We start from the raw sequence: 23,908 nt of genomic DNA, 5'->3' as shown, positions 1-23,908 counted from the left end.
GCTGAGGGACCCTCGGGGATTTTGGGGGAAACTCGGGACCCTCGGGGATTTTGGGGGGGGGGTGGCGACCCTCAGGGATTTGGGGGGTGCGGGACCCTCGGGGATTTTGGGGGGGTGTGGGACCCTCAGGGATTTGGGGGGGTGCAGGACCCTCGGGGATTTGGGGGCTGAGGGACCCTCAGGGATTTGGGGGTGTGTGCGACCCTCGGCGATTTTGGGGGGGTGTGGGACCCTCGGGGATTTGGGGGATGAGGAACCCTCAGGGATTTGGGGGACTCGGCACCCCCTGGGATTTGGGGGCTGAGGGACCCTTGGGGATTTTGGGGGGGCGTGAGACCCTCGGGGATTTGGGGGTGTGTGCGACACTCGGGGATTTGGGGGATGAGGGACCCTCGGGGATTTGGGGGGGGGTGCGACCCTCGGGGATTTTGGGGGGGTGGGGGACCCTCGGGGATTTGGGGGTGTGTGCGACACTTGGGGATTTGGGGGATGAGGGACCCTCGGGGATTTGGGGGGGGGTGCGACCCTCGGGGATTTTGGGGGGGGTGGGACCCTTGGGGATTTGGGGGGTGTGGGATCCTTGGGGATTTGGGGGCTGAGGAACCCTCGGGGATTTGGGGGGGGGTGCGACCCTCGGGGATTTTGGGGGGGGTGTGGGACCCTCGGGGATTTGGGGGGTGTGGGATCCTCAGGGATTTGGGGGGGTGTGGGACCCTCAGGGATTTGGGGGCTGAGGGACCCTCGGGGATTTGGGGGGGGTGCGACCCTCGGGGATTTTGGGGGGGTGTGGGACCCTCGGGGATTTGGGGACGCGGGACCCTCGGGGATTTGGGGACTGAGGGACCCTTGGGGATTTTGGGGGGGTGGGGGACCCTCGGGGATTTGGGGGGGTGTGCGACCCTCAGGGATTTGGGGACGCGGGACCCTCGGGGATTTGGGGACTGAGGGACCCTCGGGGATTTTGGGGACTGAGGGACCCTCGGGGATTTGGGGGGGTGTGCGACGCTCGGGGATTTGGGAGGTGTGGGACCCTCAGGGATTTGGGGGGGTGTGGGATCCTCGGGGATTTGGGGGGGGGTGCGACCCTCGGGGATTTTGGGGGGGTGTGGGACCCTCGGGGATTTGGGGGGTGTGGGATCCTCAGGGATTTGGGGGCTGAGGGACCCTCGGGGATTTGGGGGGGGTGCGACCCTCGGGGATTTTGGGGGGGTGTGGGACCCTCGGGGATTTGGGGGGGGGTGCGACCCTCGGGGATTTTGGGGGGGTGTGGGACCCTCGGGGATTTGGGGACACGGGACCCTCGGGGATTTGGGGACCGAGGGACCCTCGGGGATTTTGGGGGGGGTGGGGGACCCTCGGGGATTTGGGGTGTGTGCGACCCTCGGGGATTTTGGGGGGGGTGGGGGACCCTCGGGGATTTGTGGGTGTGTGCGACACTCGGGGATTTGGGAGGTGTGGGACCCTCAGGGATTTGGGGGGATGAGGGACCCTCGGGGATTTGGGGGCTGAGGAACCCTCGGGGATTTGGGGGGGGCGTGGGACCCTCGGGGATTTGGGGGTGTGTGCGACCCTCGGGGATTTGGGGGGGTGTGCAACCCTCGGGGATTTGGGGGACTCGGGACCCCCCGGGATTTGGGGGTGTGGGACCCTCAGGGATTTGGTGGCTGAGGGACCCTCGGGGATTTGGGGTGTGTGGGACCCTCGGGGATCTGGGGGGACTCGGGACCCTCAGGGATTTGGGGGGGGTAAGGGAACCTCGGGGATTTGGGGAGACTCGGGACCCCCCGGGATTTGGGGGGACTCGGGACCCTCGGGGATTTGGGGGGTGCGGGATCCTCAGGGATTTGGGGGGTGCGGGACTCTTGGGGATTTGGGGGTGTGTGCGACCCTCGGGAATTTGGGGGTGTGGGACCCTCAGGGATTTTGGGGGGGTGTGGGACCCTCGGGGATTTGGGGGGCTCAGGATCCATGGGGATTTGGGGGGTGTGGGTCCCTCGGGCGGTCTCGGTTCCGGAGCTCTTACCGTGCTCGGCGGCGCAGGTTCCCATTTTCCCGTCGCCGTCCGATGACACCTCCGGCAGCGCTCGCGCAAAATCCGTCTTCAGCCCGTTGGGGAGCGGAGTGTCGTGGGCTGCGCTCTCGCAGGCGGCGCCATCGTCCCGCTGGGGGTCGGAGCTAACGCTCGGCGTCGCCGACGGCTTTTCCGAGCCGGCAGCGGATTCGGGAACCGCTCCGTTCACCCGAGGCGTCGGGAGTTCAGGGTTTGGAGCCGGAGCCGGGTTTTGGGGCTCAGCGGGTTTCGCGGTGGCATCAGCGTCCTCCCGCGGGCGCACGGCGACGGCGGCTCGGTCCGGCAGACTCTCCACTCGTGTCACCACGAAGATTTTATGGCCTCTCCCGGGGCTGGAAACCGAAATCCTTCTCTCGTTTCCCGGGGAGGGTGCGGAGGCCGGAGAGGCGACGGGACTCCCCGCGCCGCCGTCGTGCTGCGATTCCTCGGCGATGCGCAACGGGGGCGGCCGATCCCTGGGTTTCTCCGGGGAGAGCAGCGGCCGGAGCGCGGTTGCGCCGTCGGCGGAGCATTTCGACTGTTCGCTCAAGTCCTTCGTCTCTATCCCAGCGTCCGCCTCCTCGTCCGTGTCCGAATCGGAGTCCATCATATCACCTCTGTTGTCATCTTCGTCCTCCGCCGGCTCCGCGTTCCCGTTCTCCGAAGCCGTCGGGGTTTCCCCGGCTTCTTCCCCCTCTTCCGGAGCGGAGGTGGCGTTGCCGTCTTGGCCGTCCTCTGCCGGATCCTCCTCCAGAGCCTCTGTCACGGTGATCTCCGGCATCGAGGCCGACTGCTGCAGCTTCTGCTCCTTCTCCTCCTTCTCCTTGGCCAGGATGAAGTTGCGCTTGCAGCCGTTCTGGATCTCGGCCAGGAGAGCCTTCTGGGTTTCGATAAAACTTTTTACCTGCCGGGGAAGAGAATCCAGGGGGAAGGTGGGTCACCGGGAAGGTTCGGGAATCACCCGGCTGGGAACAATCCGCTCCACCGTTATTTTCCAGCCAGGCACGCCGTACCACGGTGGTTTTTTTCCTCCATCCCTGTAAGACGGGACTGACGTTTCCCTAAAAAAAACAATCAAATCTCCCGAGAATCCAGTTCCCTAAGGGGATTGCTGTTGGGATTGGGGGATTCCCATCCCGGGGGGAGATGCTCAGTAGAGCAGGACCCCGAGCGTAGAAATCTCAGTGGCGGTGCCGGGGTGCGTTTGGCATCCCAGCCCCGGGGCTGCCGGTTGGGAAGCAGCCGCGGTCTCAACGGGCCAAACCTTCGCCCGTGGCGACAGGTTGGGAAGGAATGAGTTTCAGCTGGAAAAAGGGGAAGCGGCGAAGCCGAGCGGAAACCCGGAGGCGTCACCCTCGAGGATGGCGTTTTCCTGCCGGAGCGGGGGGGTGGGGGGGGCGGCAAAACCGGGATGGGCGAGGGGACGCGTTACTTACCGACTCCTTCTTGGGCTCCCGGTCCAAGTCGAGGCGCAGCAGCGAGTGGTTGACCTTCAGCGCCAGCGACAATGCCATGAGGCCGCCCGTTTTGATCTCGTTCTCCCGCAGGTCCAGGCGAAGCAGCCGCGGGCTCTCGGCGATGAACTCCGCCACCGCCACGGCACCTGCGAGGGACGGACGGGAGAGCCGCCGGTGAAGGTGGGGAACACGCGGTGACGCTGTCGGTTCCCCCCTGACGGCGCTCCTCGGGACGGCGTCTGGCGGGATTTGGTATTTCGGGAGGGATGGAGGCGTCAGCGGGAGGCGGCGCGGAAAAAGGGTTTCCGCGGGGCGTAGGAGACGCCAGAGGCACCGAACCCACGGGATTTTGGTTAGAGCCGGGCTGTGTCCCCCACCCCGCGCAGCTCAGGCGGAGCGAAACACCTCCTCCGGGACCAAAGCGGATGCCGCAGGCGGCTCGAGATCCAGAGCTTTCGGCGGGCGAGCCGCCAGCCGAACCGAAGCCGACGGGCGCCGACCTCCACCCACCTTCGCAGGTCAGTTTGGTGGACGCCAAGCCCAGGCGAAGGACGGAGCGGTTCCCGATGAGCCCATTCTTCAGGTTGCGGATGCCTTCGTTGCCGATGGGGTTGTGGCCCAGGTTTAGGGTCTCCAGGCTCTGCGTGTGAGGCTGCGGGTACCCAAAGGAAAAACCGCTGGAGGCGGAGGGGACGGCTGATCCGTCTCACGCCCCAAGCGGCTTTAATTGATGGGGTTTTTTTTCCCCCTAACCGCGCCGCCGGGGATGCCCAAGCAGCAGCGGAGGGGGACAAGGGAGAGCTTCTCCTCCGAGGTAGCACCGGGGGTATGTCACCGGTACGCGGCCCCCGGCGGCGATGGGAGAGACGTCTTTCCGGGAGCAAAGCCGGCGCTCCCCAGGAAGGATACCGAGAGCTACTCACCAGCGTCATCCCCAGGTAAGCCATGCCGGTGTGAGTCAGTTGGTTGTTCCACAAAACCAGAGTCACCAGCCCTTTCCGCTGCTCCTTCAGCCCTTCGCAGATGTACGCCAAACCTGGAAAACAGCCGGAGGAAGGGGGTCAGCCCTCCCCTGCCAGCCCCCATCCCGCCGGCTCGCACGGCGCTCTCCTCCTCCCTCCATTCCGGCGCTGCCTGATCCCGCGCAGGATGGACGGGAGGGACCGCAGCGCCGGGGAAAAGCCACGGCATCAGCAGGGCAAGCTCCGGCCTCGGCAGCGTCTCCGAACAACGTCCCGTTCCCCCTCCATCCCTCCCTCCCTCCCCGCTCCAAACTCCTTCCCAACACTGCTTGAGTCAACCCGGGCAAAGCGCATCACTCCGATGCGCACAAATGGGCGATTAAACCTCTCGGCATATTAAATTAATTAGCGCTAAGCCGGAGCCTTTGGAGCGGGGTACGAAAGCCGCGGGGAGGGAGGCAGAGACGGGGGGGTTACAGAGCCGTTTGCAGCTCCGTACACCGTCCTGCCCGAATCCCGCCCGGGGCCGAGGGCAGGCGACGTTTTAAATTCCTGCAATAAGACTTTATTTTGAGAAGCGCGGAGCACCCCCGCCGCTGCGGAAACCCCACAGCAACGCCCAACGAGCCGTTTTCAACACGGACAGCCCCGGCGCCGCTCGTTATTAAGCGCCCAGAGATGCGAAGGACGCGGCAGCTGACCTGGAAGGCGGCAAATTAATATTTGCAACCCGAGGGTGGGACCCATCCGGCAACAGGGACGGCCACAACAGCGCCGGTGACATCCCACACCGTCACCCTCGGTTACCTTTATACCCAACCCGAAGGCAGCCGGGATAGCTCGTGCCGAACGAAGGCAGCTCCTCCGCCAAACCGTGGCACTCGGCTGAGTAATCGGCATCGCCGAGCAGAACCAGCCTGGACTGAAGTCCGGGTTGGGATAGTTTCGCAATTCCTGAGTTTATATTAGATTTGGCCGCTCGTTTGGCTCCGGGGAGGAGAAAAACCAGTTGGGAAGGAGAGACGGAGGGGAGCCCAAAGAGGCGACTCGGAAGCACGAGGCCTTCGGGAGCAATCAGAGTTTCTCTAACGATCTCGGTTTTAAAACGCAGAAGCTCACCCCGCCGAAATCCTTTTGAGGATGTTGAAGCCGCTCTGCGCAATCCCTCTGCTCTGGCTCAGCTCAGGGCCTCCACCCCCCCCCCCGTCCGTCCATCCGTCCGTCCCCGAGCTCTGCCGTCCCGCAGCCCGAGCTCCTCCTCCCGGCTTTCAAATTGGGTCAAAACTGCCGGAAATCGGGGCTCTGCTCGAGGCAGAGGCGAGAAACCTCACCCGAGTCCAGGATGTGGTTGTTCCTCAGGTCGAGAATTTGGATGTAGCAGTTGAATTTCAGCAGGTTGCCGAGCTGAGCCGAATCCTGCAGCCCGTTCAGCTTGTTATCGGCCAAGTACAGCTCCCGCAGGTTCATGTTCATCTTCAGAGCTGTGGCTGAAAAAAAAACAGGTGGAAAAGCGGCACCTGAGCCCGTGCCGGCACGGCGCTGCCGGTCGCTGTGCCCGCGCCGTTACCCACCACCGGGCCACGGCCACCGCACACCGGGAGCATCCCGGTTGCGCCGTTACAAGTGCTCGCGTCCGTCCCAGCCCGGAGCGGGACCGCGCTCACAGCCGGCACAGCGGGTTAAAAGCCCCCGGCTGGGTTTCGGAGGAGTTTGGCTAGCGGCGGGATGCCGCAAGAACCCCTTTGGTGCCCTCCCGCCCGCGGAGGGAAGCGGCGGCGGCTCCTCATGCCGGCACGAAGGTGCTGCCCGCGACCGGAGCCGGTAGGAATTCACGCAGGGTACGTACCCGCGCCGGCACATCTACGCCATCCCAATAAACAACTAAACCCCAGAAACGCTCCGCTGCCGCAACCATCGCCTCATCGCTGCTATCACGCCGCCGCCATTAGCACCAGCCCGACCGTGATTTATCGCTAATTCATTAGCTTAATGACACCCGGCGCTGTTTTACGCCCACCGCCCGCAGGTCGGGCTGGCACGGAGCCACCCGACACACACCGGGGACACCGGCTGGCAGCGACCGCCCCGAAACCTCACCGGGACGGCGAGCCTTGGGATGGCGAGGCCAGCATCGGCGCCGCTCTGCCCCTACGCGTTCCGCGCATCCCGCCGGGGTTTTTTTTTTGGTTTGGTTTGGGTTTTTTTTTTTTGGGGGGGGAGGGAGAGGGATGGGCGCCGCGGCGACTCACCCAGCAGCATGAGCGGGCGTCCCGAGAGACTGGCGTTCTCCAGATGCAGCACCACCAGGCTGCTGCTGATGCGCAGGGCGCGAGCCACGAAAGGGGCCGAGTGGTCCAGCAAAGGAGTGTTTCGGGCATCCAGGTACTGCAGGCAGTTGGTCTGGGAGGAAGATGAAGACGAGAGGGATCAGCCCTCGGCCCCCCGCAACCTCGGCCGCCGCTCTTTTTCTCCGTCGGGTTTAACGCCGAGCTGATTTAGAAGCTGAGTCCCATCCCCGCCGCCCAGTCTGCCCGGATAAGAGCTCCCGCCATGACTTACGGCCCAACCGAAACGTCGTTTCGGTCACCCCACGGGCTACGGATAAGAAGCAAAGAGCCAGAAGGAACCGCTCCGATAAGCCCGTGCGCCGGCTCGGCCCGCGCCCAGGTCCACGCTCGAACCGCGCAATTCCAGATAAACACCGTATCCACCGGAGAATCGCCTCCGCACCCGGTCCGCCGTCACCCTCGAACCACCGCGCCGGGGACAAGGCGTTTCGGGTGACCGTAGCGGCATCAGGTTCTCCAAAAAATAAAACTTCCCTCGCCCTTACGCATGCGAGGATGCGTTGCCCTGAGCTCTCCGGATCCGGGAAGGCGTGGAGCCACATGTCCCTTATTTGGGGATCGCCTCCGAGACCCGGAGACCCTTCCCTTGGCTTCGCATGCGCCGTTTATTCCCGCTCGAGATCCGCAGCACGCCAACGGCTTCTGCTCGGCTTGATTTACCGTTTTCCGTGCTAAAATAAGCTTTCACACCTCCGGATTCTCCCTCGCCCACCCAAAAAATTAAGAGGCCCTGAGCCAGCACCGTCCCAAGGCTGTCTCGAGCCCCTTCGTCGGGCACGCAACCGCTTTTAAAGCGTCACTACGGGGACGGTCAGCACCGCGCGGTGATATTCGGCTTCTCCAAAGCCCGGGGTGGGCATTGCCCGCACCGCGTGAGCTCCGGTCGCCGAGATCGGCTCCGCCGCGAAGACGCTCGCGTGGCCGGAGGGAGACGCTACGGGGGGACGGGGTCTTTCCGAGCGGAGTTGTGCGCGGCACCGGCGGCACCGGGCGAAACTTCGGCAGCGCCGCAAGGAAAAATCAGCAGGCGGCCAGGCAATTCCGCGGACGGCGGCGGGCGGTTTTACGCCGTGCCCCGAGCAGGAAACCAGGAGACGCCGCCGCCTCCTCCGCCCGTTTGGCTTTCGGAGCCAACTCAAGCGTTCGAACAACGAGGTTAATTAGCCCCGCAACGCCAAACGCCGGCGCTACTCATCCCGCTGTAAAGATAATGAACGCCCAGCGCGCTCCGCAGCCGCGCCACTAATAACAGCCTGCCCAATGTTTTGGTTTTTTTTTTTTTGTTGTTGTTTTGATTTTATTTTCTGGCATCTGCAGTTCCATTTTCTCCTCTCCGGCTGCTCGCCGAGGCATTAAGCGACCTGGCGGGAAGTGGGAAAAGTGATTTTTCTTTTTTCCTACCCCCGAACCCCGGGCTCACCGGATCTTTCTGAACCGGGTGGTTTTCTGGACAGGCAAAAAAAAAAAAAAACCAAAAAAACCCACACACAAAAAACCAACCCCACACCGACGGTCTGCCCCGAAACCACCCGTGAAGCCGCAGGAAGGGGGGGTTAAAGCGGGTGCCGAAAAAATGAGCCAGCGCAAACCTTCCTCATCATGTGGGCGGCCGCCTGCCAGCCTCGGGTGCCGATGTGTTTGTTGAAGGAGATGTTGAGGTGCGTCGCCGACTCGTAATACTCGATCATGTCAAACAAAGCCGAGGCGCCCTGCGGAACAAAGGCAGAGGGGAAAAACCGCGTCGAGCGACGCCGAGTGGGGGGTTTGAGGAAGGGAGGGGGCCGGGCGACGAAACCCCTTCCTTCGACTACAAACGCCGACAAATCGGCGAGTGCGCCCGTCCCCGCGCCCGCCGGCACCCCCTCCTCCTTCCCTGCCGGTGCTCTCCCGGTTACGGCACAATCGTGTCCCTCCGGCTCTCTCCGAAGGACATTTCGCAGATTTGCTGCCAACGGATAATCCAGGAGGACAAAAAAAAAAACCAACAAAAAAAGGCATTTTGACATATTATTCCCGGTGTCGCCGCCACCGGCCACGTGCTCGGGGAGCGTCACCGGGGCAGACGGGGACCCGGCAAGGTCTGGCACGGGACGCCGGCTCCGGCGTTGCCGTTCCTGCCGCAGGAGGAAAAAAAAACGGGGTAAAACCTTCGGGTGAAGATTTCCAGGAGCGAGCACGAGCCGGCGCCTTGCGGAGGGATTTAACCCCCACTCTGCTCCTCCGGGAACCGGGAGAGACAACGAACTTGGCCGGAACCGGTTACGGCACCCGGGACAGGCGGGCGCTTGAATGACACTTCCCAGGACAGGGGAAAATGTGTTGTTTTTTTTTTTTATTTTTCCCCCTGGATATTCAAGCTGAGCTGCGGCCGAGCTATCGGCTCGGCGCCCATCCACTCGTTCTCCATCGCCGCAGGCAGCAGCGACGCTTCCCCGGGCAAGAAATCCCCCCCCCCTCCCCCCCGCCCCGAAAATCTAATCGGGCTGGAAAAAAACAACAAAAAAAAGTATAAAACTCAAGACTTCTGGCAGGGTTAGGGAGTGAAAGGGATTAGGAGAGCAGGATTCGTGCTTGGGAAACCCCTCCAGCTCCTCCGGCAGAAGCGGAACAATTTGCTTAATTACATAATGAACCTCCGCAGAGAAAATGAGCTGAAATATAGGCTGGAGCGGGGCAGGGAAGAGCCGCAAAAGCGCTGTAAGGCTGCCAGCAAAAAAATAAGCGGAGAGACCCGGAGGACTGGGAAAACCACCAGCGTGAAGGCAAAGGAGAGAAAGAACGGGTCTTCGGGGAACGACGGGAATTTCTGCCGGCCGCGGGGCGCTCGGCGGCGGGAAAGGAGGAGGAGAAACCGGGTACTGGGTGAGTAAGTCCCCGGCGTGATACAGCCGGGGAGGTGGGGGGGGGCGGAAAGCTGCTGATGCCGAATAAACGGGAGGGATGGGGAGAGGAGGGGAAAGTCTCGGGGCTGCGGAGAGCCGATGTTCACCTCTTTTTTTTTTCTTTTTTTTTTTTTTTTTTCCAGCCCCCTCCGGCAGCAGAGACGGAGACACGTGGGACACCTCGTGCCCCGCAGCCGGTCTCGCTCCAACGCAAATAGAAGAGGGGAAAAAAAGCGCCGGGGGCTCGGGGCAAACGCCGTCACGGGGTCGGGGGGGCCAGGAACCAACCCGTCCCGAGTCACATTTTTACCCCCCCCCCCGTTTCGTCTCAGCTGCGAGCGGGGACCCTGAGAAGCGGGCGGGCGCTGAGTCTTCCCAAAACGCTGCTCGAGGGAAGAAAAACGGGGAGAGAAGGGGGGAGGGGGGTGGAAAAAAGAAAAAAGCATCGAGAGCTTCCGAGCAAACACGGGCAATGCAGGTCTGAAGGGACGGAGAGGGACGACACGGGCAAAACGAGACCCTTGAAGCCACGAGGGCTGAAAGGGGATGCTCTGGGGGGCAAAGGAAACTCGGGATCGGAGGTGGCTAACATAATTTTTAACCACTTTCTTAATTTTTAACCTCCTCCGCTTACCCGCCGGGACCTGAACTCAGGCACCGCCAGGGAGGAGGAAGGCGAGTCGGGACGGGATGGGAGGTGCGGAAGGGAGCCTGGACTTCATCCTCAGCCCCGAAAAGCCACCTGAGAGTCACCCGCAACTCCCACGGCTTTTCAAATACTTATTTCAAAAGGCCGCGGAGCTTCGCGGCCACCCAGGTTTCAGAGCGAAGGGTCAACCTCTTCCTTTCGGAGCAGCGACCGCTGCGTCAACGGACCGAAATAAGAACGTGGGTATGAAGGGAATGGGTACAGCCCCCCCCCCTCCCCCCCAAAAAAAAGTCAGCGGCCAGAAGGAGCGAAGGAACAACCACAAAACCCCCGAGGTTTGCGTCAGCTGCGAAAAAGGAAGGAGGAGCCGGGAGAGGTCCCGGCTACTTACGTCTTCATCCAAGCTCGTTTGCTCCAAATCGACGATTTTGAACTGGACCCGCTTGAAAATTTCTTCCAGGGCCTCGCAGGCTTTGTAATCCAACTTCTCCCCTGGGGAAAAAAAAGCAGAATAAAGTGAATTTGGGTGAGCGTAACGGGCGGTGGGGCAGGGGCAACCCCGAGCTTGCGAGCCCCAAACCGCAGGATGCCCGGAAAAGCGACTTTTTGCCCCGTTTGGAGGGCAATTCCAACGCAACGTTGAGCATTCACGTCGATTTATTGGCGCCCGCCCGGCCCAGCGGCGCAACGCCATCACCTCCCACGAGTATTTCTCGTTAACAGACGGGGACCGGCCGCCGCAGGGAGCTTCCCCCCGTCTCCGAAAACAGCGACGGGAGAAGGACGCGCAGGGAAGACTTCGGAAAGGATCGGGAACAGGCGGCAAGCTGGCAGGATTTGGGAAATCTAGCTAAAAAGCAGCACGGCGGCACACCCAACATGGAGCGGCCACGGCAGCGCTGCTTTCGCCGCCGAAATCTCGCCACCGAGGGGGATTTCTGCCTCCCCCCCCCAGCTAGAATTGCGTTAGGAGCATCTCCGCTGGCAAAACGAAGGGCCGGAGGGTTATTCTTTTTGCCATAGGAAAAGTTTCACGGGGGTGAAAATTAAATCCCCGGACGGGCGTTGTAAATGCGCAAAAGCTTTGGGGGTTTTTCATTTCCTTATTGTATTTGGTTATTTCCTCGGAAGATCCTCGCCAGCCCCCCGTCGGCGGCAGCGCGGCTCCGGGGCCACGGTGACTTTACGGAGCTGTGACGTACCACCGCGCAAATTACTTCTGGGTGGAAAAAAACGAGGAGTTTTGCCCGATAAACGTCCGCGCTGGCTGCTTTTAGGCACCGCATCGATGGCAAGCGGGCGGTTCCGCCAGGCAAACTCAATTCGGGGAGGGAAGGAGGACCGGCGAACGCTCCCTCCGACGCCTCGCAGCCGGAGGGGGCCACATCCCGCACCACCTCCAGCGGAAAAAGCGGAAAGCGGCTTAAAATAAACGCCGAGCTTTGCTCCCGTTGCGATAACCATGGCGAGGGGGATGCGGCGCGGGGGAGAAGCGCTGACGGCTGTGCCGACGTTATACCCGGTACGACGGCACAATGCCACAGGCGGTCAGGCTCCTGCAGCGCTTGGGGTCCGCTGAAAAACTCCGGATTTTAGGGGAAGGGGGATGCGGGCTCTGGCGGCTCAGCCAGCCGCTGGGGGCCAGATTGGTAAGAAGTCCCAAGAAAAATTCCAGTCTGGCAAATTCGAGTCCGAACGCTGGCAGAAAGGTTTATTTTGGGGAGGGGCGTTTGGGCAATGTCGGGTTGTTACTCCTCCAGCAACACATCTGTCCTCCTCCAGGTGAACCGGCTCAGGATGAGGACACCCCAGCTGGAGAACAGCTCTGGGAGAAGGAGCTTCGAGTCCCGGTGGGCAACAAGTTGCCCAGGAGCCAGCAATGTGCCTTGGTGGCCAAGAAGGCCAATGGTCTCCTGGGGTGTATCGAGAAGAGCGTGGCCAGCAGGTCCAGGGAGGTCATCCTCCCTCTCTGCTCTGCTCCGCTGAGGCCACACCTGGAGGACTGCGTCCAGTTCTGGGCTCTCCAGTTCAAGGAGGAGAGGGAACTGCTGGAGAGGGTCCAACAAAGGGCTACGGAGATGCTCAGGGGACTGGAGCATCTCTCTGGTGAGGAAACGCTGAGCCCTGGGGCTCTTCAGCCCGGAGAAGAGAAGACAAGATGATCTTTGAAGGTCACGTCCAACCCTGAGCCTTCCGTGACTCCCCAATGCAACGAGGCATTTTCTCGGGTTCGTTAACGGCAGTTCCCGCGTGGGTTTCCCCCCTTTCTGCCACAACCCCGAATAAGTGACGACGGGCACCAGGAGCTACCCATCCGTGCCTGTAACCCCTGCCAGACGGCTTCCGTCCCCGGAAACAAAGCTGGGGACTTCGCTGGAGCAAACTCCATCCACTCGCGCAGCCGTTGAGGTTTCTGAGAAATCGGGACAGCCTGAGCAGGACCTCAGCAGGAGGCAGACGTCGCCAGGCCGACCTGAGAGGAGCAGCTCCATCCTCATCCTCACCCAAAAGGCTCCGGCCAACGCGGACCATCCCATCTTCTCCCCGGCCGCGCTGGGGGAGCATCGCTGCCACGCGGCTGCTCTCGCTGCCGGTCCCCTCCGGGCTGTTTTGGGGAGGCCTCCCCCAGCGCAGAGCGGGAGAAGAGGCTTTTTAAGGATGGGAAGGAGACCGGCAGAAGGCAGGAGGAGAGGCAGCGACCCGTAAGCGTCCGTAAAACGTTTGCCTTGCAGGGAAGCGAAGGCGACCTTCTTCCTCTCCTTCCTGGAGCTATGGGGAGACGCTCCACAAAAGCCACCGTTCACGAAGACGCTTGCCGTAAGGAGAAGCACCCTGGAAGCATTCCCAGAACACCTTTCCGGTTTTCCCATCGCATGAGGAGTTTCAAGACGTCGATCGGAAAAGCCTTCCGGCAAACCTGCTCCGGTTCAGCCCTGCGCGGCCCCAACGAGTCGTTTCGGAAGGCAAAAGGTACGAGGAGGGAGCTCGGAGGCGGCGGGGGACAGTCCGCCGTGCTGCCGGCCGGCACCTCGCGTCCTTCTGCCGCTGTTTTGGAGCTTCTCTGCCAGGACGTTGCTATTCCTCATACAGAAACACCTCTGGGACTTACTGGGATTAAGGTTCTCTCCTGCTCTGACCGTCGCTCCCGTACCAGTGGAACGAAACACCAGGATTGCCCGGAAGAGAAATAAAATCCTCCGGCGACGGAGAAGGGGCTCACCTTTCAGATCTAAGCAGTCTATCCTGGGAGCCAGATCTTTGAATTCCTGCAAAAGAAAAAGCAGCGTTTCATACTCAGGAGGAGACGGAGGAAAGGTTGGGGGTGGGGAGCGCCAGAATCATGAGGGAAACGCGACGAATTGGGCAACCCCCCCCCCCCCCCCAAATGAAGAGATGCTACGGCAACTCTCGAAATCAAAGCTGCCGCCCGCGGCGCTTCGCGGGTTGCGTCCGCGCGAGTCACGGGGCGAGCGGGTCGCCTTTCCCGGGCACGAGGTCTCGGAGCTCCCCGAGGAAGGGCAGCTGATGAAGATGAGGGTCTGTCTCCACTCAGGGAGGCAACCGGGGCTGCCCAGGGAAGGCACAGCGGGTGAAAACCCAAAAATTTTCCCTCCCAGGAGAAGAGGAGAGCTTTAACCACCGTGCTCCAACGCGCTGCCCTCGAGCCCGAGGATTTTAAACGGGATTTTTTTTTTTTTTTTTTATTCGCCCCATGCCGGCAGGGAAAACCACAGCCCTCGTCGCCGTCTCCCCGCGGGCTCCCCTCCCCTTTTGCCGCCTGCGCAGATTTCCGTTGAAAATAACATCCCAAGCGCGCACCGCTCCGGGCTCTCCTGCCCTGGCTCCGAGGTGGCGGGGAAGGGGGACAGCGGGGATTTCGGTCCTCGCCTCCGCCGGCCGGGCTGGAGCTACCTCTGCCCAAGAGAGGGACGCGGCTTCAGCCGGGGAGGGGGGGGGAAAAAAAAACAAAAAGCGCCCGGCAGCACTTAAAATTGGACTCGATGACCCCAAGGGTCTCTTCCAACCTAGACAATTCTACGATTTAATTCTATGATTCTACGAAAACGACATATAATATCGCGCTACCAAGCCGCTTGGCTTTCGCTCTCCGCAGCAGGTTTCGGCGGTTAGCGTGCGGTTAAAACGGGGGGCTCCATCGCTGCCTGACCCCCGCCAGCGACTCTGGGGAGCCCCCGGCGTAATATTCGGTTTTTCGGCGCCGGGATGACACCCGCGCCCGCTCTACCTGTATCTGCTTCAGCACTTTGGGAATCTGTTTGCAGTTCAGCTTCTGGCAGGCTTGTTTGTAGGCGGTCACGATTTCGTCCACGGTCACGTTCTGGGCTGAAAAGGTACAGGGTGAGAATCGAGGTTACGTTGTGGGATTTGCGGCAATCCCGCACGTCCCGTGGTTTCGCCTCCCCCCCCCCCCCCCCCCCCCCGCCACCTCCGCAGCTCTCCGTCGGGATTTACATCCCCGGCAGAGGAGCCAGCCAGCAGATTACAAGGATTAAGGACGTTTCGAACGCGAGGGAATGAAGGAAAAGCCCGGCCAGGCTTGCTCGAACACGTCTCCGGGAGCAAGCCCCGTCTTGCTCGGGCAGAAAAGGGGCCGGAGAAGCGCAGCCGGTACCTCCCGCCTCCTCCAGCCGCCCTTTTTCTGCTTTTTTTTTGGGGAGCAGAAAAGCTTTAGGAAAGAGTCAGGGGATGACAAACCCCGACCCCTCTCAGCAGGCTGCTGCGGCGGGGAATGAACGGTGCCGTCAAATCCGTTCCTCCGGCTTTTAGTTTCGCTCAACTTTGGGTTTTGTTTGGTTTTTTTTTTTTTTTGGTTTTCACTCGATCGCTTTTGCGATCGCGGAGCCGGGGCAGGACGCATCCACCTCCACCTATAACCCCAGATTTTCCCCTAAGCGGATTCCGGTGACAGTCGGAACGGCGTACAGAAGACTCGGGGGTCAACCCGAAGTCAGCGAGACCACCGGCTCAACGTTCCCGGAGTTGTCAACCTCCGGTAAACGCATCCTCGAAATTCCGTTCCCGGTTCGGAAGCGGCAAGGAGGGGTTTGCTCCGTCGTCGTTGCCTCCGCCGCCCAGCTCGGCTCCAAGCGGCATTTACTCACCGCTTCTGCCTCCCCTGAATCACGGGCAATGCCGCCGCTCCGGATGCCGGGGAAGCCGAGAAGGGCGGCGGGATCATTAGCCACGTGAGGCAAAACTCACCTCCGCTCCTGGCGCGATTTCGGCGCGGCGATCGGCCCCGGCAAACGCTAACGCCGGCCACCGGCCAGAAGACGATCTGGAGAAACCAGATTTCCCCAGGAACCTCATCTGGCTGGTTGCACGGAGCAAACAACCCCCCCACTCCTCCCCATTCCCGGAGGGTTACGACATCCAGAGAACTCCATAAAAACCTAAACGCTCCACCAGCTGCCAAAAAAACAACAAAAAAACAAACAAAAAAAAAAAAACACCAAAAAACAAAGACTATTTTCATTTTCTCCCTGTTCGCAAGAAATAAACCCGACGCGGTCAGGGCGACACGTGGCAGAGGCACCGCCGTGCCCCGGCTCAGCTGCACCATCCGAAAAAACGCTTTTTCGGGAGTTTTTTTAGCCCTACCACCCTTCCCAGGCCACGGCGGCGAGGTCCGCGGGGACGAGGAACAATCAGCCGAGCAAAGCACCGACGGTTTAAATAAACCCCAACCGAGGGCTTAATTAGGGGAGACCTAAGAAGGGCTTTCGCACCCCGAAAGCCCCACGTGGCAGAAAGCTCCTCCGAAGCGGCGCGGGGGGATGCGTTGGGTTGTCGATTCCTCCGGCGCCACGGAATAAAAAAAAAAAAAAATTAAAAATCCACCGAGGCCGAGCGAGCCCCGCGTCTGGGGGGGGGGGGGAAATAATAATAATAAAAAATTAAAATAAATAAAAGAGAAATATTAAGGTTAGCGAAGGGATTAGCGATGCGCTGCGACGGTTCTGATCCCATCTGCCGCGTTGACGGCTTTCCTGGCGAAAAAAAAAATAAAAATCGAGCCTGATTTTGGGAAAGCGAGGAGAGTAAAGGAGAATCGCTGTTGTCCCGATGCCGATGAGCATCCCGGGAGCGCAAAGGCACGGGGCGAACCGAGCGCCTGCGAACACGGCTCCGGAACAGCCGAAGGATTTCTCCCCAAATCTGAGCTCCAGCACATTTCGCTAATCCAGATTTATTAGTTTCCGGCAGTAAAATGCTTCAGTTTGCCCTCTCCTGGGTGGAAATCTTAAATTTGATCAACACTCCTTGCTGGAGGACAGGGATTCGCTTCCGATTCCTTCTGCGCGTATCCCGGCACGCCTCCGTTCCCTCCCGCTCGCCGAGCCACACTCAAATCCGGAGGGAAGACATCAGAGGTCCCGTGGTCCTCCCGTGCTGCTTCCCAACCTTCCGCGACGTCCCTTCCTCCTCCGGAGATGGGCGCCGAGGAGTTCTCCGTCCCAACGCTGCGATCCACGACTCCCCGTTCCCGAAGAACATCCCGGGACGATTTCATCCCCGCGGTTAAACGCTGCCGAGCGGATGCAGATCACCGGCGGGAACATCTCACCCGCGACTCCTGGATCTCCTCCGAACTTCACCGTCGGCGCTGATTCCGTTCCCACCTCCCGGCTCAGCACCCGGAGCTCCCGCATCCGCCGGGGAGAGGCTGGAAAACACCCCAAATTCACCCCCTCCCGGAATCACAACTGCTCACACAACCGTACGGGTAAGACCGAGAACGCCGGCGAGCGCAGCGCCCGCTCCGTACGTCCCCGTAACTGGCAATCCCTACGGCATTTCTGGCTGAAGGTCACCCAGGAGGTGCACAAGCCTTCCATGGCGGCTCCGGATCATCCCGGAGAGGCTGTTGGTAGGAGCAGTTGGGATTTGGTCCGGGTTTTGTTCTTGCGAAGCCTTTAAGGAGGTTAAAAGCCGACACCGAGCAGCGGCGGTTCTTCCCGCGAGGCTCCGGCTTCGTTCCGAGGCCGTCTCGCTCTTCCGAAACTCAGATCCAGGAAAAACGATCGTATTTTCGTCCCAACGAGGCATCCTTACCATCCTCGGAGGGAATTTCCTCGCTGGATATCAGGGGGTGGAGGTTAAATTAAAAAGGATCTTCCCGCTGGTTTTTCGAGCGTCCCGTCCCCGCTCCCCCTTCGCAAACAGCCGCTCTCCTGCTCATTTGCGCTAACGAAGCCCGCGAGGTCATTATCAATATTTCCTGTTTGAGCTCCGTCCCGCGGTTCGCCGGCAAATATTTGCAGCGTCTGTAACATCCACCTTCGAATAAACCCTTCACGTTTCTGGGAAAAAGCCTTTTTTTTTTTTTTTTTTTTTTTGTTTCGGTTGGTTTTGGTGGAGCGGGGCGGCAGGGAAGCCGATTCCCGCGGCACGGCACGGGTTTTCCAGCGGTTCTGGATGGCGGGAGAAGGGCTTTAACGCTGCCAACGTCGCCCGTAAAACGAAGCAGAGCTGTTTCTGCCAACGGGTTCGATAAAAATACATATTTACACACGATCGGGCGGGTGACTTGAGCGAGCAAAGCGCGGCCGACTCCGGGCTTGGGCGGAATTATCCGTGGCTTCAGATATTTGGTTTTCGGAAGAGCAGGCTGGAACCGGCGCGGTTTTCCACCCGGAGCATCCCCCACGGCGTCCCGCATCCCTCCCGGTCCTTCAAATCCACCCCAAAAATCATCACGTTAAAGGACAACACCGGAGGTCGTCTCACAGCGCTTCAGGTCCTCTCCCTCCAGGAAACCGGCGGCCGCGCAGGATTTCAACGCATTTCCCTAACGAAGAACTAAGATTTATTACCCAAACGATGCCGGGCTTTGATCCCGACCCCCCTCTGCGCTAATATCCCCAAACAGAGTTAACCACTTTATTAATTAATCTCTTTATTATTGCTCAGCGGATTAAGATCCGAAGAGCGATAACGAGGGGGTTATTTCCCAACCTCCTGCGTAACTCAGTGAGGTTCATCCCATAATTTTCTACTAATTTTCACCCACAAGCTTCACCGGGAGCTGCTCCAGCGAGGGCACGGGCACTGGGAAACACAAACCGCGGTCGCTCAGCCCACGAGGAACAGGCAGAAAGCCTGGAAAAACCAGGAAAAAAAAAAACAAAAACCAAAACAAAAAACCCCAGAAAGGGTCACGGATAAAGTTTATAAAGTTTAAAACGCAAATAACGCTTCTTCCTGCGAAAGGTGACAACGGCCTCGTGCCGCGCTCCTTCTCCCGGTCACCAAAAACACCTTCTCTGTGTGTTTTGCCCTTAACTGCTGTGTTTTGCCCCAAATTACGCACGGCACCGAGGAGGGAGCGCCTTCAATCCTGTTAAATCCTGGCGTTTTCGTGCCCCCCCCCCCCGAACTGCTCTGCCCACGGCGGGTTGGGCTTCTCCTGCTCCTCTCCGTGCCCGGGACGACGCCATGCCAAAGCAAACGGGTCGTTATTTATTAACGAGGCTGCAGCCTCCCTCGTCTTCCCGGCCTCCGCGCCGCGGGAGAGAGAAAAAAAAAAAAAAAAAAAAAAAAAAAAAAAGCTGATTTTTCCCAGGAAAGCTCAGTTTTGCTCCCCGCGCTCGCTTCGAGCCCGCGTCCCGGCAGGCGGAACGCGCGGAAAAGGAGGCGAATGGCCATGTTGGAAGCGGGGAGGTCCCCCCGTCCCGGCACTGCTGGAGGCGGTACGTCCCCAAATGCCACCGGGTGAGGATAAAAAAAAAAAAAAAAAGGTGGTGACTTTAACACCATCGAATCGAATTCTTTCCCTCCAGCCCCCAGGTCACCGAACGGGATCTCTCGCTCTTCAGCCTCCGCTCGGGAGCATCCTGCTGCCGCTTCTGCCGGGCCAAAGCTCCCCGTCCCCTCTTCCCCCCCAAAAAAAGAGGAACAGGAGCTGGAAGAAAATTCCTTTCTTCTCTAAGGAAGCATAAAACCACCGCAGGAGAGGGGTTCGCCGGCGCTCGGGCGGCTCCTCCGCCTTCCGACAGAAGACGCGTCTCGACGGCGAGGGGAAGGCCGCGGCTCCTCTCCCCGAGCGCAGAGGCCTCGAGCTTCCCGACAAAACGGTTGGCGAAGCCGTAGGAGGGGGGGGAAAGGAAATAAAGGGGTGTTTTTTTCTCCCCCCCTCTCCCCCCGCCTCATTTTCCCAATAAATAACGCGGCACCCACAAACCACGTGCCCGCCGGGTGCCGGATGGCGGCAGAGTCCGGTCCTAAACTCCTCTCTGGGTATATCCAGCACCGATCCCGTCCCAGCCGACCTTTAAGACCTTAAATTGACAGGGGATTTGTCGGGAAACGCACTGGGATAAAACAGGAGGAGCTTTCGGGTCTTCTGGGTTAAACCCGGTACGGCATCGCCGTCGGCGGAGGTACGGGGCGGCCGGAGGGATGGAGAGGAGAAGAAGGTGAGAGCAGAGAGCATTGTAATTTGAACCCGACGGCGATGCGGGCGGAGAGGCCGGTACCGCAGCCTGGCGATAAAGAATTAAAGGCAGAAATAATTAATGGTAATCGGCGAGGTTTCACAGCAAGGAGGGCCGAGGAACGCAACCCGACACAGGCCTGCAGAGCGGCAGCTCGTCCAGGAGCTCAGGTAGCACTCTGTGGGATGGGGACGCTTTAAAGGCGGGACAATCCCAGCGGGGGAAAAAAAGAAGGTTAAAAAAAAAAAAAAAAAAAAAAAAAAAAAAAGAAGAGAAATATTAAAAAAGCCCAAAGCGACGGTGAGCGATTCAGTGGGAAAACGCGATGCTCCAAAGCCACCGACCGCCTCCTGGCGTAGGAGCAGCGTGTTTCTGCGGGAGGCGAGGGAAGGGCCGACGTTCGGTTTCAAAAATAAAGCCAGCGTCCGCCTTGTGGGGTGAGAAACGGGCGGCAGAGGGACCCGCCGCCCGTTAAACGGCGCTAACGATGCCCTAAACGCGGCTCCTCCTCGGCGTGGCGTGGCGCGAAGCTTCGCAGTAAACCACGCGCCTCTCCGCCTTCCTCTGCCAAACCCTCCGGCGCTCCGGGGCGGCAAAAACCCGCCGGTGAGGAGGACCCAAACCGACGTGCGAGCGGCGGCGTTGTCGTGCCCCGTGCCACGTCCTGCCCGGCAAAACCGGCCCTGCCGGTACCGGCACGCAGGAGACCTCGCGTTCAAGTAGCCAGAAGGAAGTTTAACAGGCAGAGGCGCGTCCGCCGGAGCAATTTCAAGCCGACGAATGATGATCGAGAGATAAATAAAGCCCCGAATAAAAACAGTTATTATCCACACGTGAGAGGAAGAATAAAAGCGGTGTCACGGGCGCCGTGCCGCCTCAAGTCAAGGGGAAGGTGGGTCCCGGCTGCCGGCGTTGCCCTGCATGCCGCCGGCTTCCCCAAATCCCAGGGCGGTGACGACCGGCAGCCCGCGGGATTCCTCTTTAATTACAGAAGGGAAACGCGCTTTGGGGCCCTTGACGCCGGGCGCCTTCGGGGGCCGAAGTTTGAGGTTAAAAGGCTTTAAAGGAAAAGTCCGCAGCACCCGAAGGGCACGGCGCTTTCGGGAAAAGCTCGGCGCCTCGGGAAAGGCAAGCTGGGGCTGAGGAATCTGCCCCTCCCGGGGTTCCCTCTTGGGATGAGGCTCTGCGGGAAGAGAGCAGCTCGTTTGAGAGCGCCCAACGACATCCCGTTTTCTGGAGCAGCAGAGAAAAGCCTGGAGGGAGAGGGAAGAGGTCCCGGGGTTGGCTTCGCCCGGTGAACGGCACGTCTTCATCCGGAGCAGGATCGGAGCGGCGGAAATTTCACATTAACACAGCCGGCAGCGTATATAAACAACACAACCGTGCCAGCAAGCGGTTTTTCTCCGTGGCCGGAGATATTTCCCAGCGTCGTCCAGCTACCGGTCACCGTCTTCGCCAACACTGAGCAATAAAATAAGAAGCAATCAGTGCCACCTAACGAGATTTAGCGCCTTTCAGGCCACGTCCGACGTCCATGCAGTGAAACTGGAACGGGTCTCGTCACCCGAGGAGGCGCACGACTGCAAAAAACTTGAGAGAAACCCAATTTCTGGCTCGCGACACGGTAAAAATAATAAAAAGCCTATTTGGTTCCCAAAAAGGAGGTGCGGCTGCCGGTTACCGATGATTTTTGGTGGCGGGTGCCGCAACGGTTCGGATTGGGATAGAGAAAGGCGGCTTGCGGTGCAAACCCCGGTGATGCAGCGACCTGCGAGGAGCTTTTGGGATGGCCACGCTCATACCGCAGCGTGACGTCCTTTACCGTATCACCAACCGGTTGCCGTGTTTTGGTACTGTATAGAAAACATCCTGAAATTCGCAGCCAGCCGCGTCGAACAATTACCGGGAGCCCTGGAGGCGTCCCGGTCCAAACCGCCTCACCCGGCCCAGCAGAGGGGTCTGGAGCGGAGCCACCGAAGGGTTCGGCACCCACCGGCTGCGGATCCACAGCCGCCGGCGCTTCACTGGAGCTCACGTTCTGGCTGTGCCCCTCGTTTGGGGATGCTTCCCAAACACAACGCTCCTCTGCTCCCCATGCTGTCGGGGTGGACGCCGGCATCCGGAGACATTACCGAAACCTCCGTGACCTCGGGGGGAACGGAGCTCCAGGTCGTTTCCTTTCTCCTCCTTTGGGCAGGTGAAGCTTCAGCAGCGCTTTGGGGAAAGAGGCGCTGGTTTCTCCACGCTGCTGCCGCAGGACCATCGCCGTCCTCCTCGGTGGTGGGTGGCACAGAGCCCTGCCGGAGAGCCTGGCGCCAGGCAGGGCTCTCCCACCGCGGGGGCAGACCCTGACCGTCACCGCCCTTCCCATCGCTTTGGCTCGGGGTGGCAAAGCCAGGAGCTTCCCTCTGGGCAGAAGCCTTCATAGAATCACAGAATGGTTTAGGGTGGAAGGGACCTTGAAGATCATCCAGTGCCAACTCCTGCCCTGGACAGGGACACCTACCCCCAGCCCAGGTTGCCCCAAGCCCCGGCCAACCTGGCCTTGAACACCTCCAGGGATGGGGCAGCCACAGCTTCTTGGGGCGACCTGTGCCAGGGGCTCACCACCCGCACAGGCAACAATTTCTTCCTAATATCTTATCTCAATCTCCCTTCTTTCAGTGTCAAAACGTTCCTCCTCGTCCCATGGCTCCCCTCCCTGATCCAGAGTCCCTCCCCAGCTCTCCTGGAGCCCCTTTAGGCACTGGAAGGGGCTCTGAGGTCTCCCTGGAGCCTTCTCTTCTCCAGGCTGACCCCCCCACCTCTCCCAGCCTGTCCTCCCAGCAGAGGGGCTCCAGCCCTCCCAGCAGCGCTGGGGCCTCCTCTGGCCCCGCTCCAACAGCTCCGTGTCCTTCTGCTGTTGGGGACCCCCCGAGCTGGAGGCAGCACTGGGGGGGGGGGTCTCCCCAGAGCAGAGAGCAGCAGAGGGGCACAATCCCCCCCCCCCCCCCCCCATCCTGCTGGCCACGCTGCTTCTGGCACAGCCCGGGCTGCCGGTGGCTGTCTGGGCTGCGATCGCACATCGCCGGCTCACGGTGGGTGAGAAGCTCAACAACACCCCCACGTCCTTCTCCTCAGGGCTGCTCTCCAGCCATTCTCCCACCCAGCCTGGATTTGTCCTTGGGGCGCTGTCACCCACACGTAGGACCTCGCGCTTGGCCTGGTTGAACCTCATGAGGTTCTCCAGCCTCTGCCCGGTCCCTCTGGGTGACATCCCGTGTGTGTCGTCCCCCCCCCCCCCCCCAATGCCAACCGGCCGAGGGCACCCTCCATCCCACCGCACGGCGCTGGTCCCAGTACGGCCCCCTGAGGGACACCGCTCCTCACCGATGTCCCACCTGGACACAGGACCATTGACACCCCCCCCACCCCCCAGACGCCACCATCACCCAGTGCTCCCCAGGCCAAACCTGCGTCTCCCCAGTTCAGACACTGGGACGCCGTCAAGACGCCGCCATCGCTCATCCCAACCCGTGACCCGCCGGACACGGGTGGGAGGACAGGGACGGCCGCTCTCCGCCACCGCCACCCATTCGGTCTCACGGTTTTGGGGTGAAACCAGCACCGGGGGTGAAGCTGCCCCGGCCCTGGAGCCAAACCCGGTGTGTCCCGTCCCGTCCCGTCCCCCCCTCCCCGCCGTTACCGTGTCTCCAGGGGTCCTTGGGCTCCACCGCCCCGGAGACGATGTCCTCGTCGGAGGGGAATGTCACCCGTTTGGCACCGGGCCGCAGCCTCCCCTCCTCGTTTCCCCGGGAGGCCTCGACGGGCGGCGGGGCCTCCTTACCGGGCTCGGGAGGGGGGGGATCGGCCTCCGGGGCCTCCATGGCGGTGTCCCTTCCTCACCGTCGCCCCCTCGGGGGCATCGCCCGGCGCCGAGGGGCCGCTACCCGGCGGGGCGAGCGGGGACGGGGACGGGGACTGGGCCGCAGCCGCCGAGCACCGGAGCGGAGCCGCCGCCGCCGCCGCCACCACCGCCTCCCGCCAGCGCCGCAGCGGCCTGCGCCTCCGCCGCCGCACTTTCGCCACGGCGGCGGGGAAGGGAGAAACGGCGACGGACGGG

The 23,908-nt window shown here is 61.0% G+C and overlaps 1 protein-coding gene across 1 annotated transcript in view; it reads right to left on the bottom strand.

Annotated features, from left to right (window-relative positions):
* Positions 1-23,819, bottom strand: part of PPP1R37 (protein phosphatase 1 regulatory subunit 37) — a gene marked incomplete at its 3' end in the record, with an annotated part of 24,035 nt that extends 216 nt beyond the window's left edge. The window contains exons 1-11 of the mRNA XM_082496837.1: positions 23,492-23,819; positions 14,595-14,692; positions 13,569-13,614; positions 10,740-10,840; positions 8,407-8,526; positions 6,719-6,869; positions 5,801-5,956; positions 4,431-4,543; positions 4,018-4,159; positions 3,487-3,653; positions 2,018-2,954 (exon numbers count right to left, since the gene is read on the bottom strand). Of these exons, the coding sequence (XP_082352963.1) occupies positions 2,018-2,954; positions 3,487-3,653; positions 4,018-4,159; positions 4,431-4,543; positions 5,801-5,956; positions 6,719-6,869; positions 8,407-8,526; positions 10,740-10,840; positions 13,569-13,614; positions 14,595-14,692; positions 23,492-23,672 (2,212 nt within the window). The 5' untranslated portion in view covers positions 23,673-23,819. The remainder of the gene's footprint in view (positions 1-2,017; positions 2,955-3,486; positions 3,654-4,017; positions 4,160-4,430; positions 4,544-5,800; positions 5,957-6,718; positions 6,870-8,406; positions 8,527-10,739; positions 10,841-13,568; positions 13,615-14,594; positions 14,693-23,491) is intronic.
* Positions 23,820-23,908: the final 89 nt, after the last annotated feature.

The sequence above is a fragment of the Vanellus vanellus genome (assembly GCF_965231255.1).
Source record: "Vanellus vanellus genome assembly, chromosome: 31".
Taxonomy (NCBI): domain Eukaryota; kingdom Metazoa; phylum Chordata; class Aves; order Charadriiformes; family Charadriidae; genus Vanellus; species Vanellus vanellus.
Note: the sequence above shows the minus strand (reverse complement) of the source record. Positions and strands in the feature narration are given on the sequence as shown.